General features: G+C 41.9%; 1 protein-coding gene and 1 long non-coding RNA gene across 11 annotated transcripts in view; one reads left to right on the top strand and one right to left on the bottom strand.

Annotated features, from left to right (window-relative positions):
• Positions 1 to 6,540, top strand: part of LOC124305433 (protein prickle-like) — a 116,200-nt gene extending 109,660 nt beyond the window's left edge. For all 10 annotated transcript variants that reach the window (XM_046764877.1, XM_046764876.1, XM_046764882.1 and 7 more), the window contains 5 exons: positions 1,085 to 1,621; positions 2,240 to 2,556; positions 3,579 to 3,893; positions 4,596 to 4,873; positions 5,877 to 6,540. In XM_046764877.1, coding sequence (XP_046620833.1) covers positions 1,085 to 1,621; positions 2,240 to 2,556; positions 3,579 to 3,893; positions 4,596 to 4,873; positions 5,877 to 6,103 — 1,674 coding nt within the window. In that variant the 3' untranslated portion in view covers positions 6,104 to 6,540. The remainder of the gene's footprint in view (positions 1 to 1,084; positions 1,622 to 2,239; positions 2,557 to 3,578; positions 3,894 to 4,595; positions 4,874 to 5,876) is intronic.
• LOC124305440 (uncharacterized) lies at positions 2,551 to 4,667 on the bottom strand. The gene is made up of 3 exons (XR_006908385.1): positions 4,352 to 4,667; positions 4,127 to 4,241; positions 2,551 to 2,664 (listed from the first exon to the last, which is right to left on the bottom strand). It is a non-coding gene; the product is annotated as an uncharacterized LOC124305440 (long non-coding RNA).
• Positions 6,541 to 14,829: the final 8,289 nt, after the last annotated feature.

A 14,829-nucleotide genomic window follows, 5' to 3' on the forward strand; every position in this document is an offset into this window, starting at 1 on the left:
AGAGCAGGTGCGAGTATAGTTTGACTTGGCTAGTCTAGCTTCTGGATGACCGAACGACCGGACGACAGACGGATGTATTCTTAAATTGGCAGTCCTGGTCACGCAGCGTTGACTATGACTACGGCTGTCCTGGGTGAGAATCGCAGGTGCATTCCAGACCTTGAATTTTATAAACCACCTGTCCATTAATACATCCGTCTTGACGATGCGCGGCTAGGATAAGAGACAGGTGTTACGAACTTGGTAGCGCCAATCGAGAGTGAAGTTTTTATACGCTTCGCGACTGACGACGTTTCCTGGGCGAGGAGAAGTGGGGTAGATTTTCTAAATTTTCGTTTTCGAAAAGTGAAAAGAATGCTACTACGAGAGCGAAAACGAGGAGTAGAAAGAAGATGAGATGTCCGAGCTTACGGTGGAGATTAATTTGAAATTCTTACGGCAAATCGTGTAGCTGCTGTTGAACAGGTAGAAGCAGGTAACATATATACCTGACTGCGCGACGGACGCATAACAACACGGCAGGCACAGCGACAGGGTATAACTGAGAGTTATCGACGCGATTTAGTACGACAACCTGGCGCACTTTTATCGGGCATGGAGTCAGGTTGACTCTTGTTTAATTAGCAATGGATTCACGCAGGCGACCATATTTATAATCCAATAACAAAAACGCGCTGGAAAGAAAAATGAAGAAACAGAAAGAGAGTGAGAGAGAGAGAGACGAGAATACAGGTACACGGCCCTGTTTGACTTTAATCGAAACATCAATCTCCGAGTAATAGCTTCATCTATTTTACAGGAACCCGCGGGTTCGTCGCGTACACGTGTTATAGACAGAGAAGTTTTTCGTCGCGCAATAAATAATGAAAAATTGAAAATGGTCCGTCGCTACTTGGGCCCGCCATCAGCGGACGAAAAGCTGACCGTGATATTTAATTGGCCGGTTATTTCAACCCGGGGGACTTGGCTCGCACCCGGTTAATCACGAGCACGATTTTCGATCGATTAGCTCACATATCTGCGAGTGATTAATAGCACGAATCAATGCCGACCGCATGTTCACGTCTCCCTGTCTATGTTCCAGGTCCATCTCTACTTCAGCGCGTTACCAGAGGACAAAATACCGTACGTGGGAAGCATCGGTGAACGGGAACGCGTTAGGCAGCTTCTTCAACAGCTGCCACCCCACGACAACGAGGCTCGTTACTGCAGCGGCCTCTCCGAGGAGGAGAAAAGGGAACTGAGGGTGTTCGCGGCCCAGCGAAAACGCGAAGCCCTCGGCCGCGGTCACGTCAGCCAGCTCGAGAGGCCGCATGGGACCGGATGTCGCGAGTGCAGCAGGCCCATCGCCGCGGCAGAAATGGCCGTTGGGGCCTCGCGCGCAGGGCCCACTGCCCTCTGGCATCCCGCCTGCTTCGTCTGCTGCATATGCAGACAGCTCCTCGTTGACCTTATCTACTTCTGGAGGGACGGACGACTCTACTGCGGACGCCACCACGCCGAGACCCTCAAGCCCAGGTGCTGTGCCTGCGACGAAATCATTCTCGCCGACGAGTGCACCGAGGCCGAGGGCAGGGCTTGGCACATGCGGCATTTCGCTTGTCTAGAGTGCGACAGACAGGTTCGTGGCTAAGAGGGTCAGGGGGTGAGTACGAGAAGACGGCTGACTTAGTGAGGGAATTTTTAGAATTCGATTGGGGTTTGTTTTATTCAAAACTTTGCAGATCAAGATTCATTTGCGTATCTTTTTATTGGTAGTCACACGTTTCGCGATACCCGTGATTGCATCAGAATTGTTTTAACCGATTTTTTTCGAATTTAGAGACAGTATTCTTGGATAGCTCATATCCTTTTTCCTTTACTCTTAATTTTTTCTAAGGAAAACCGTACAAATGCAGATCGATTCCCGTGTCGGTTTTCAGAAATAAATCCCAAAGGTTCACCCATTTTTAGTCGTCTACTCGTATACTATTCCCCGTTAAAACGGTTACACTCCTTCAGTGAGGATGATGCTAAAAAACTCCAAAAAAAATATGTCCAGAAAAATAAGTTGACGTCAAAGTTTCATGAACTTTACCAAGTTTGTTTCTCAGTAAACCCAATTAATAAAAATCTATTTTTCCCTTGTCAAAGAAGTTCCTAATCCGTCAATATAAGAATACGTAGTAGAGTATTTTGAAAATTTCAAATGAGACATATTAATATCTGGCAACTGACCTGCATGATCTTGTCTTTCCAGCTGGGAGGTCAAAGGTACGTCATGAGGGAGGGCAGGCCCTACTGTCTCCACTGTTTCGACGCCTCTTTCGCCGAGTACTGTGACAGTTGCGGAGAACCGATCGGCGTCGACCAAGGTCAAATGTCCCACGAAGGTCAGCACTGGCACGCGACGGAGTCCTGCTTCTGTTGCGCCACATGCCGCACATCCCTTTTGGGCAGACCCTTCCTGCCCAGGCGGGGTGCCATCTACTGCAGCATTGCTTGCAGCAAAGGTGAACCACCGACAACCCCGAGCGACTCTTCTGCAGGACCTCCGCTTCCACCAACCTTTCCAAGGTAAGGTTTCCAAGTGGGATCGATTGTCAGGGAAAATTGCCGGATTAACGTAGGCGATTCCTGAAGCTGTTCCTCCATGTGGAAAACTTTGTGTTGAGATCACGTCGTCTAAAATACCATCAGTTACTAATTGTCAACATTGTGATTTTTTCTTAAATTGTAATCTGTAAAAAATTCTTAGTAGGATTAATGGACATGACTTAGAAAGACAGTGATGGTTCCATCAGTTTCTTTGAAACTAAAATGTTCCTCTAATTCCGATAACAGAAATTGCGATACTGTGGCGATGGTGAGATTATAGTAATCATTAGTACGTATTATCTAACCTGTATATATTATGAAACTTTTACGACGGTAGAGTTGAACATTACCATTAACCGATCAACGATTCCTCGGTAGCTCAGTAATTGGCGTGAACTGTTTCCGAGTAAATGGGCATGACGGTCCTCGTGGATAAATTCCACTGTTTAATATGTTTTTTAGCTACGCAGATAGCCAAGCTTTCGTACAGGTATACTATTTTACAACGGTCTTTCCGGCACGGTACGTAAAACGTCATGAGATACGATAATAACCGGTAGAATTTTGACCGTGAAATCGTGACTCGAACTGCACTTGCCTACATAATCGGTAATTGATTTGGCAGGACGTGAACCGAGGTTACATACCCCGTAAAATTATTTCCGTATGTTTTCTAATTTTTTTTCCTCTCATCTTGCCGTCAGTAAGTACCATGAATCATCCCCTGGCGTTACTTGAACCATGGCACAGTAAAACCCTCGCCAAAAATGCACTTGTCTCTTCACTGAACTCGCGCGAGAATCTTCAATAGCAACCGTGGGTAACTTACCGACTGCCGGTAAGTCGGCAAGGCAGGCATCTGTACGCCGTCAGTATTGACCAAGGATGGGAAAATAACGGAGGGATTTATTCCGCCGCAGCGATTTCCACCGTCCTGCGGAACTCACCTTGTACGAAATTGTACGAAATTAAAATGTGACATCCATTTTTATCTCCCCCAGGTTGGTGAGGCGGCAGCCTCCACCTGCCAGCGAAGGGTCCTCCAGTCCTCCACCGCCTCCTGCCTCGAGACACACCCTCGGTTCACCCAGGAATTCACCCCGCATGCCAAGGAAGCACCAGCAGGCCTCCACCGCGTCCGTCGCGACGATGCCAACGCAGGCAATTCCGTCGCCGGTTGATTTTTCCGGCGACAGTCTCGGCTCGGGTGGATCGAGGCCTGGCGGTTTGGACAGGGTGCTTCTGGAGAGGAATCTCGAGAGGCTTTTACAGGAGAGAGGCTCACTACCGGAAGAGACGCCGACGGAACTGGGAAGGTCCGACAAACCGATATTTGCAATAACTTGTACACGTAATTTCCGCTCTCCAGGCCTGTGAAGTCGAACAATGCACGGACCAAGCGTGAAGTTAACGCGCAGGAAATTACGGAGAGTCAGTTGTGCTCGATTGCTCGCGTTCTCATTTCACCATACTCGACTGCCGATTACGAAAAGTCATTTACATCGGACTTAAACAAATCGTTTCATGCAATTTTCGTTGATATACCTACCAATCTATCAAGTGATATTTATGGACTCAAATTTCCACCCGTGATCTCGAACCGCTTCAGTCCGGTACAGATGATTTTCAGTAGGATTTAAATCACAGTGAATCACACCCAGTCACTGGAAATAACAAAAAAATAGTTCACAGCCTGAAATACAACGAAAGTACGTGTATAAGATGATAGATAAACGAATAGAACTTTAATGAATTGAAAAGAATCAGCCCTTACCGCAAGACTTGCGGTGACTTCCAATGCTGGGAAATCGCTATCGCGTAATTTCAAGTGATTAGCAACGATTTCCAATGAATTCAGTAACGTTCTACGATCGCTTGACCTCTTTATTTTCAAAAATATTTCATGGTCATTAAAGTTCCTTTGACCCCAAATTGCCAGTCTTGTGACTTCCTCGAGTGAACGGGTCTTCGGTCAATCGCCGATGGGTGTAAATTGACCTATCGATAACGATTTTCAGACTGATGCAAGCCAGGGACAGAGAGCCTCTGCGCTACGCCCAGGGAACCGTTCCGGCTCACGCCTCCAGCATGCCGGAACTTCCACCGCCGCCTCCGCACGTCAACGCGAACCTCAGTCCCACCGATCCACCGACTCCAACATCGAGAAGGGTCCGATTCCAGGGGGATGAATCCTCCGCGACGCCAAATGCCCCTCTGCCACCGACACCTCTGCCCCCAAATGTCCCTCGGTCGAGGAGTCTGCAGCCCGAAGAAGCGGCCAGTACTTCTTCATGGGGTGAGAATTTGAGCTGGGAATTTCAAGGGGCCGATATTTCGCAAATTTAATTGACGTCCATAAATTCGAAAGTCAGATGGTTAGACTTCGTTTTACGGAAAAGGGTCTGAGCTGCGGTTCGAATCGATATGATTTTGTTATCCTTTAAAGCAGGCATTGCGAAAATCTCGGCTTTTCAGTTTTTGCAATAGCTGCTTGCGAAATCTAACGAAATTCTAAATTCTATTCCATACCTTTCATTGACGATACTTCGACTTCCACGAGGCTTGCCAATCGGTCTCGTTGATAGAAATCATGCTCCGAAACTGGAAGAAAAATTCTCTTGGTTATTTTTTATGAAAGATTTTGAGAGCTTTACGATACCCGTTCGAAGATAATACAAATTCGAAATTCACCGTGTGTAAAGTCCGAGAAGAATAACATTGAATTTATAACATCGTATTATTTTGAGAGAATTTATGTCGTAACATGTTTTTTGTTGGTTAATTATTCATCGCTAACCCAAGAATTGAATTGATTCGATCATACGACTGGACTAAAGGCTTCTTCTTCTAGACCGACTAAATTACACGAGTAAACTTATTTCGCGAGAGCCAAGCCACCGTAGTATTTAAAAAACTCAGAGCTGAGGACAATTCATATGTTTAGACGTTGAGAAGCCCCGTGTTCACCATTTAATCTACACCTATAGTCTCGTCTTTTGCAAATCCGTATTAACATTGCCACCGAAATAAACATTTCTGAGTTTGCAAAGCGAAGCCAAATTGGCACCGCAGCAAAATCCATCTTCCCAACATTTACAGAAGACATCGATCCGTGTTCAGTGCTCTTAAAACCTACACTGAGAAATTTTTAGTTCCGTTTACCGCTCAGTCCTTAACTATTTTCATTTTTTACCACAATCCAAAAATATACTTCTAGGTAGAAAATGAAAATTAGTTTTTTTTTTTAACGTAATTTTGGAATCTCGTTTAATTTCCAATATCTCTTGTAATATTTTCAGGCGGTATCGGTTCGAGGGTGAGAACGGAAGAGGAGGAGAGCTGCTGTTCGACTTGCAGCTCATCGAGTAGCTCGGACGAGGCATCGGCGTATGCTTTGCCACCCCGTCGAGCCTACGGTGGAGTGAGAATTTCGTACGTGCCAAACGACGCCGTCGCCTGCGCCCGACGTCGGCAACCCCCGACGTCGCAGACGCATAAGGACGCCGAAAAGTGCGTCGTGTCCTGATCATTTCTCATTGATTTCTCACTCCGTGAATATAATTTCGATCGATCATACAGCCGAAAGTGATATAAGGAGAGAAGGTGTATCGACCCTTGAAAGTGACCGTGCCAATTAACGTGATTAAGGAATATTACCTGAATCAGTCGGAGTCTGAAATCAATGGACATAAAATGTAATAACCTTAATCACAAGTATTATTCGACCTCTGCTTGCGCTAAATATTATACACTTTGTACCCATAATTTTCGAGGCAAGCAATATTGAAAGTGATTCAGATATATTACATACTTGTACCCTCGTTTTGGGGAAAGATTGGGCGAAAATTTTTATACGCAACTGTGTCGAGCAGCGGCTATATATAAGAAAAAAAAAAAAAAAACTGTATTTAAGAAAAATAGTAAAACGGGTTTCGTTTTTAGATTTAATCAAAGCCGAAGAAATGATTAAAATAAAGTCTGAAATGTATAATACCTACATAATGCAGTTTCGAGTACAATATTTTGTTTAATTTATTATTGACAATAAAAAAAAAAAAAAAACGATTTGATTTTATCGTCGATCTTTCTACAATACATACGTATATATCTGTAGGAATCTAGGATATAGAATTTATCGCCTAGAAAGGTAGTTGAAGGAAGAGTTCCTATTGGCCATGAGGTTTATTTTTCAACGAAGAAAACGGTCGGTATATTCCAAAGAGTAAATCGTCCCATTAAACAATCTCGCATACTTGCTGAAAGAGTATTTATCCAATTTTTCTTTTCTCTTCGCTTTGTCTTTCACCTATTCAACGTCATTTAATATACTATTTCAATCATGCCTTTCGTACGTTTGCCGCGGGAGAGTTTGTGTTCAAAATTGTTACATTACGTAAATGTAAAATTAACGCGAGAGAAGAAACTTATACGTAAAACAAGTAGGTATACACGCGTACAATGCAACACGTGTGCACGGCATAAATCTGTAAGTACAATACGCATACATCGAAACGAGCTGCGCTGAATTAAATGTGCTCGTATATTAACCTGTGTGTATGAATCACCTTATGCAAGGTAGGAATGAGTGGGGTATAAGGCACTCCGAGGTTCGGAAAGAAAACGTCCGAGAAGCCTTGGCACTCTTTTGCGCCATCCTGAATTCGATATTTTCCATACGTACTAATTGTAAGTCTGACGACCTTATACCCACCGGCTACCAGATGCGGCAGGATCGCTTTACGTAGCTAATAATCGCAATGTAAGAATATTAAATAACTAAAAGGAAAAAACGAAATCGTAAAAGAACAAAAGGAACTGACAATGTCAATGTAAAAGCGAAACTTCGTATATGAACACTATAATACTCGTTAATTAATTAGCAACCGACGGAAGATTTCGCATGATAATTTTATTATGTCGGACGAGCTATAAATTCTAAGAAATTTTTACATCATTCGATAACGATGCAACGCCACGTAATACAAGACTCTGTAATATCGTATCGGATACTTCTTTTTTAACTTTAATTTCTGTTTTTTTTTTTCCCCCTCTCGAGCTCCGTGTACATTATATTTTATAGCTTTAAGATGTTACAGCGAATAGTTAGACCCTGTGTATATATTGCCTTTTCACGATTTGTATAATAAAGTACAATTTATTATTATTTATTCCAAGCTCAAATCATATTATATACGTGTCCGCACCTTTACCCAGATACATTTTCATCGCAAGGCCGTATAACAGATTCCAACTGTGCGGCAAGACGCTGAAAGAAAAAAAAACAAAAAAAAAAAAGAAGAAGAAGAAGAAGAAGAAAAAAAGGATAGGAAAGGAAATGAAATAAACCAAAGAGAGAAAGAAAATAAAAGGGGATTGATCAATCGTCGATATCACAGAACTCGCGCGTTCTGATCATTAGACGCTTCGGCACGCAACCGAACGACTGCTGAATTTATTATGTCACATATTGAGGCCATTTGTATCGTTATAAAGTTACCATGAACACGCACTTCTGGCGTTAGACGATATTCCAAGGGCTCGCGTGTGTCGCACCGCCTTTGCCTTAGAATTAATACCCGCGATTATTTTTGGGTCAAACTTGCACGTAAGCTCTTGCGAAATTATAAATTAATGCCGAGTGAGACGTATTATCGGTGATTAAGCGCTTGCGTTTCGACACAACGAAAGCAAATTCCATTCGACGGATTTATCGTATTACGCAGCTTGTGAATAATATCGTCCTTCTTCTATGTTTAACCCTTTTATGTATAAATTTTTTTTTCTTACATGCGATTCTCTTGGAATTATTCCACACGTGTGCTCCTCGGGTCGCTGATTACGAATCTGAATTCGAAATTTTTAAATTCAAAATGGCGGACAAACGAGAACAAGAAGGAAAATTTTGAAGTAATTCTGTAATATGTTTTGGTGTTTCTATTCTTCGTCGAAAAGTTTCAATAAATATTTCAGGTACAATATGGAAGCAAAAAGCTCGGCGCTTGTTACCGAAAAAATTGTTTAATAAATAAGATGTAGAAAAAAGGTGGGAGACTGGGCGTATTAAAGGGTTAAGAAAGGGTTTAGAAGGAACGACCGTTTCAAGTTTCGCCTGTTTATTGCAAAGAAAGGACTTTTGGAGTAAAAAACAATTAGCTTCCAAGATCGAGTACCCACATGCCTACGCATGTATTGTCGAGGTACGAAACGGGAGAATTATCTTTCCTGCGTATAATTACGGAACGGCCCTGGGTCGCAATAAAAAGTGAAACATAGCGGCAGCCTCTTCGCTACAAGGACAGCGGAAATGAGGAAGTGGTGACAGGCAGTAGTTTACGGTATTAGAAGGCAGATTAAAGACCGCCGTGGATGCAGGTGAGCTTTCACTTCGGCGAATAACGAATTGTTGTTGCTACTTTTCACGCCGATTGCTATAACTGCAGGAATGTAGTAAAGAAACAACGACTGGAGGTGTAACAATCGATGACGTCCATCTCCGGGCTACGTTGTGGTTTTTCATCCGTGGGAATTGAAGTTTGATAGATCTCATTATTTTCTGCCTTTGACAGAACAATATAATAACCCATTGTCTAGTGCGCTCAACTATATCCGTTCGGTTTCGCAATTATCTATTGTAAAGAAACTGCGGATGGAAATCATTTCTATTTATTTTCACTTTCGGCCAGTGTTTGAATCCTTGATATTATAATTTCGAGGATGAATTAAGTCTCGATCAAAAGTTGGGCTGAACAGAGAAAAAAAAAAAAAAAACAACAAATTATTCGAAAAGTCTCCGGCAATGTTAATTGCGCAAATGACGGTTGACGGGATTGAAAAAAAGTTATGTAAATCCTTGTTATGCGATGGATACGAATTTGAGATAAAATATCAACTATTTCAGAAAAGGTTGAATAATTTCAAACTTCAAAATGATTAAACTCTGCTCCTTTTAACCCGATTTTATTGTTTTTGAAATCATCTGCTGAATAAGGTAATATTGAAGAAATCTCACATTGCAGTGTAGTTGTAACGGGTGAATTTAATTATTGACGAACATCGGCTTTATCATTCTTAGACAAATTCGTTTTGATCGACTTTAGATATTGTAAAATTTTCATCAGGCGGCATCTAGAGATTCCTGTAACGAATAACATAATCCCAAAAGAATATTATCGGGTTAAAAATACCAAAGTTTGATTATTTTGAACGTTCTAATTATCAAAGTATTTTCAGAAACTATAAGTGATATCTCTAATGCAGCTTGTCTTGTTCGAGATTTCTGAGATTCGTTTTCATTGCACAGTAGAAATGTCATTTGAAAATTTACATTCCTGAAGATTTCCCAAACAGTTTTGCCCAATTCTTAACTTCCATTCCGGTGGATTAATCCTTAACTCTTTGAGTCATGGTAGTAATTATTCTTACCACCTATTTTATATCCATTTTTTGTATACTTAGAAAACTTTCAAAACATATTTCTTTACAGTTCTTTGCTATTTCTGATAGTATACTAATAGGTTTTCAATACTCGAGAGTAATTGTTGCGATAAAATGCAAGTTATTATTGTTAGAAACAAATTGATTGAAAAAAATCGTGCATAATTCATTTCCGAGAAAATTACGCCTCTACACGTATACATGTTTTGTACAAATTATAGGTTTTTAAGCACGCCGATTATGAGTCTGAAGTCGGGTTTTGAAAATTCAAGATGGCGGATCTAACATGGCGGATGAAAATCGAAAATTCGCTCGAATCCGGAGAAAAAACTCTATCCGGGAGTTTTCGTGGTGGCTGATTACGAATTGGAAATCATATTTTCAAAATTCATTATGACGAATCCAATCACCGACCTCAAAAACCCTTGCGTAGAGTTTTTTGACCGTATTCGATCAACTTTAAAATTTTCGTCGGCCATGCTGGATCCTCCATCTTGAATTTTTGAAATCTGATTTCAGATTAGTAATCAACGACCCCAAAAACCACAGAATACTATCTTGCTACAAAAGTCTACCACAGCACAATAACGTTTAACTCAAAGGGTTAAGCTCAAGACGTCCCCACCAATAATAATTATATTCATTCCTTCTTTATCCCGCTCACGATTTTCCTCGGTTCTCCAATAAACGGGGAAGGAAGGTCTCTGCACGTTCCGTGTAGAATACAATAGACAAAGAACGAGTGGTTAAAACGCATCAAAGTTTCTACGGCACATCCGGATGCGAGCCGAATGTCAATGGCGTTTCCGTGTGTGACTAACGACGCCTAAGACAAAGTCGTCTTTGGCCAATTGGAGTCGACGGAGAGACAAAAAGTTACAGCTACCGGTGGAGGTACAAGGGCTTCTGATTCTTTGTTTGGACAACGGAGGCGGCGGGCAGAACACGCCCGATGATTAGCCACACGGGACTTTGCATCCCGATGAGCCAATGCAGCGTGGGTTCAGCTTCGGCTGCACGCCGTGCCTTATAAGAAGCGAGGAAAGTCTCGGGGAGGAATCGAAATAAGTTGTAATCGAGAAATTCGAGCCTCGTACCGCCCAGTAAAGCCGAATTATTCCGGGGATCAATCTGCCAATATTGAACGTCGTAAAATAGCGAACACCGCAGCTTATCAGGATTTTCCTGTCAGCTTTTCCTCCTGAGAGGATGTCTCGGATTTTACTAGGCAACCTTTTCGAGGCCCGTAGGTTTGATCCCCAGTTTTTTCTACGTTCCTCGGTGCGAAACTTTGAGCAGAAAATTACACGCCACAATCAAACTTGAATAATGCTGATATTTCTTCGCCTGTACATTGAAATTTCGTCGTCACTGGGATGTGTTTTTGTTTTTACTACCGATTCATTTGACTTTGGAAGATATTAAACGTTGTTACATCAAAATATCAGACTGCTTTCAATTTAATGAGATTCACAAAATTAACAAGTGTGGTCGAAAAATGTCTCTGCAACTTTCGACGTCTAGAAAATATGATTGTTTTTACGAGGAATTGATTCGAGAGAAAGATTTGCATTCGGTTCTTGATTCTTCTTCAAACCAAGACGATGAAATTTCTCTAACATTGATCGATTTGAACGGATCACGAGATTGATTTTAAATTTATTTTTCAACGTCTTTATCAGGAAAGTTACCAATCGCGGTAGATCAAAGAATTATTTTTCACTACTTTCGAATAAAATAACGGTAAAATATTGCAAATTGAAAGTGGTATAATTAATGAGTTTCTTAATATATTCACAGCTGTGAACGTAATTTCTCTCATCTAAACCACGAGGATCGTCTCAGCTTGTAATGATTCCCAGTAAACGAAAAAATATTGAAACATGTTGAATTAGAATCGTTTTGATGGCTGTCACTGCGCATCGCACAAGAAAATGGATTCTATGGCCGAAAAATCAATCCGATTTAATCGTTATATTGCTTTTAATATGCGTCAACAGATTTGAAGATTTTCCATTTGCATTCTCTAACATACAAATCCGCATCCATTGCATCTATTTCTATTCCATTCTTTTGTACAAATTGAAATTTCAACTCACCTCGAACAAAGTTTAATACGTCTCGAGCATCAGCGCTTTTATCGTTTTCCATTGGACTCTTTCTTTTCTAATCCATTTTAAACCGTGACGAAAGATTCCGAATATTTTCGCATTACGCGGCAGGTTTACTCGATGATTTCGAATTGACAAACAGGAAAATGAATCCATTTTCACCCGTTTCAATCTGTTTTCGTTTACTGGAATCGATAAAATTGAAACGAATCGAAGGCTGATAATCGTTGATGTAATCACCGAATCGTTTTTCAGATTTATTAATTGCGATTCTGTCTAATCGATTACGCAAACAGCACAGCTCAACTCTTGTGACATTTAAACGTTCCGCGCGTTCCGTGCGTGATAAAAAAAAAAAAAAAAATGTCGAAATATTACGTAACAATAAGGGAAGAGATCATAACCGAACGAAACGCGGGAAAACGTCAAGACGGCAATTCCGATTATGTGTGTATAATACGCTATTACATGCCTCGAATGAATGTCTGAAAGCGAGATGAAAGTCTCGTGGGTTTTTAATCATTTTTGTGAAATGCGTATAATTTCTAACAAGCAAACGTTCCGCACTACCCGCCGAAATACTCGTCTGCTCAAGGATTTGCGTAATCGTGCAAGAATAACACCGAAGTGTCGTGAAAATTAAAAAAAAAAAAATAAAATAAAACACTTGCATCCGTAAAATAAACCGCGGCGCAAAACTCGTCGACTAAATGTCCCACTCTCGTTTCATACGTCGTAATATATAATATAGATTTCTATCTTGTTGCGCGTCGTTATACCCATTTTCATAACAATTTCATTGTTAAGTCTCACCGCGGTTATTCGCAGCTGATGCTCGCGTTCTACGGCTATCATGTTACATGGCTCCGACTTGAAATCACATGCGTTGAGGACGGTGTGAACCAGGCCAATTGCGCAAAACCGAATCCCCCAGCTTCCTGTATCTTTCGCAATTTTTAACCATAAGAATCCGAGCAAGATTCTGAAGGCACGAATTTTTCAGAGACGAAATCGATTTTTTTCTATTTGTTTGTTTTTTTTCTTGGATTGTTTCGATTGATTATTCTGCCCGTTGGGTCAGCGCAAAGCCGTAGAAGTTTAACCGTTGGTTACAAGGAGCCGGTTTCTTGACGTTAAATTGACACGCGAAATTGTATACACCCCGATCCATCCTCAACGTGGTGTAGAAATTAACGACGAGGCCTCGAGGCAGCGACGCCTTTAACGCGGAATAGTAATTACATCGATCGGGTTGCATAATAAGTGTTCAAATTACAAGGTGGATAATGATTGAGGTGAAATTGAGACTCTTTTAAAAGCCGAGAAATTATACCTACACACAGCTCGGGCATAAATTCTACATTGTAGATACGATACGGCGATGCGTGAAGCATGTGCCTCGGATGATTGACCGCGGAAGTAAAAAGTGCAGAAATGCAGGTAACGATAACCATCGTATTTTCAATAACAAGCCGCCATAAATTTGGCTCAATTGTTAAACGGAATCTAATTTTCTTACGCCTAACGACGCTTTTCTTAATAATTTTCAGGACGCGGTGTGTGATCGATTTATTCCCGTCGCGCGTCTTTTTCGCACTTGAATTGCAAACGCGTTTCGAGCATCTTTTTAGCCAACTCGAGAACGGAATGCACGAAATGCATCCGCTCAGCGCCGGAAGAATTCTTCAATTTTGCGTGGTACGATATCCGATTAAAAAAAAAATGTTAACACTACGAAGATTCAAAACTGTAAACGCTTTCTCTTTTTAACTTTTATACGATTTTGAATAGTTATACCATCAAATTTTTCATTCCTTAAATTATCAAACCAACTGTTAAAGATTACTGAAAATATGTAACTTTAAAATAACAAATAATTCCAATGTCTCAATATTTTCTGTTCGACGTAGCCGATCATCGAATTATTTTTCATCCTCTATCAATAAATTGACTTTCGACTTTCATTCTCACAAAAAAGTTCAATTTACAAATCAACAAATTTCCACGCACCAAATCCCTCGCTATCGTCTCAAAGAATCGAAACCCATTCAGCGAATCTCATTCTGAAAAAATTCCAGACCACCCTGTATATATACATACATATACATATATATGTATACATACGGACCGAATACCACCGTGAGCACGGTGATACCATACGATTTTCTACAGGTTCCTCGTCGCATATTATACGAGCGGTAGGCCGTAGAACCTCGTAAGAGGCTTTCTCTAGCTTCGGAATGCGCAGCCCCCCCTCCGCCACCTCAGCCACCTCCTTCTTCTTCTCCGGTCTCGTTCACAAGATCGAGTCTTGCTACTATACACGCGAGGAGAAGGTGAAACATACGCTCGACGTTCCTCGTCCCTTGATACACAGAAATGTGGGTACACCTCGTCTTGGTACGCAGGCTAGGCGAAGAAGTTTGGCAGCAGCAGCAGCAGCACACGAAGCGGCTATCCTCAGGGCCGCACGAACCGTGAGGCCCTTAGCCGAGGGCCCGGCAAGACCGCGTGAAACTCTCCCGCGCGCATGCGCAGAAGGAGTTTCTACTAGCCGGAGCGCCTAGGCTTCGCGCAGTCTGCTTAACGGACCGACGCGGTCTGAGGCTAGGTGTGCCTGAGGCCCCGAGCCATCATGGCGGGGGTAATCCGAGAGTCGGGCTGAGCGAGCGAAAGGGGGGGGGGGGGGCCTTATGAATTTTTCGCT

The sequence above is a fragment of the Neodiprion virginianus genome, chromosome 5 (genome assembly GCF_021901495.1).
Source record: "Neodiprion virginianus isolate iyNeoVirg1 chromosome 5, iyNeoVirg1.1, whole genome shotgun sequence".
NCBI classification, from domain to species: Eukaryota; Metazoa; Arthropoda; class Insecta; order Hymenoptera; family Diprionidae; genus Neodiprion; species Neodiprion virginianus.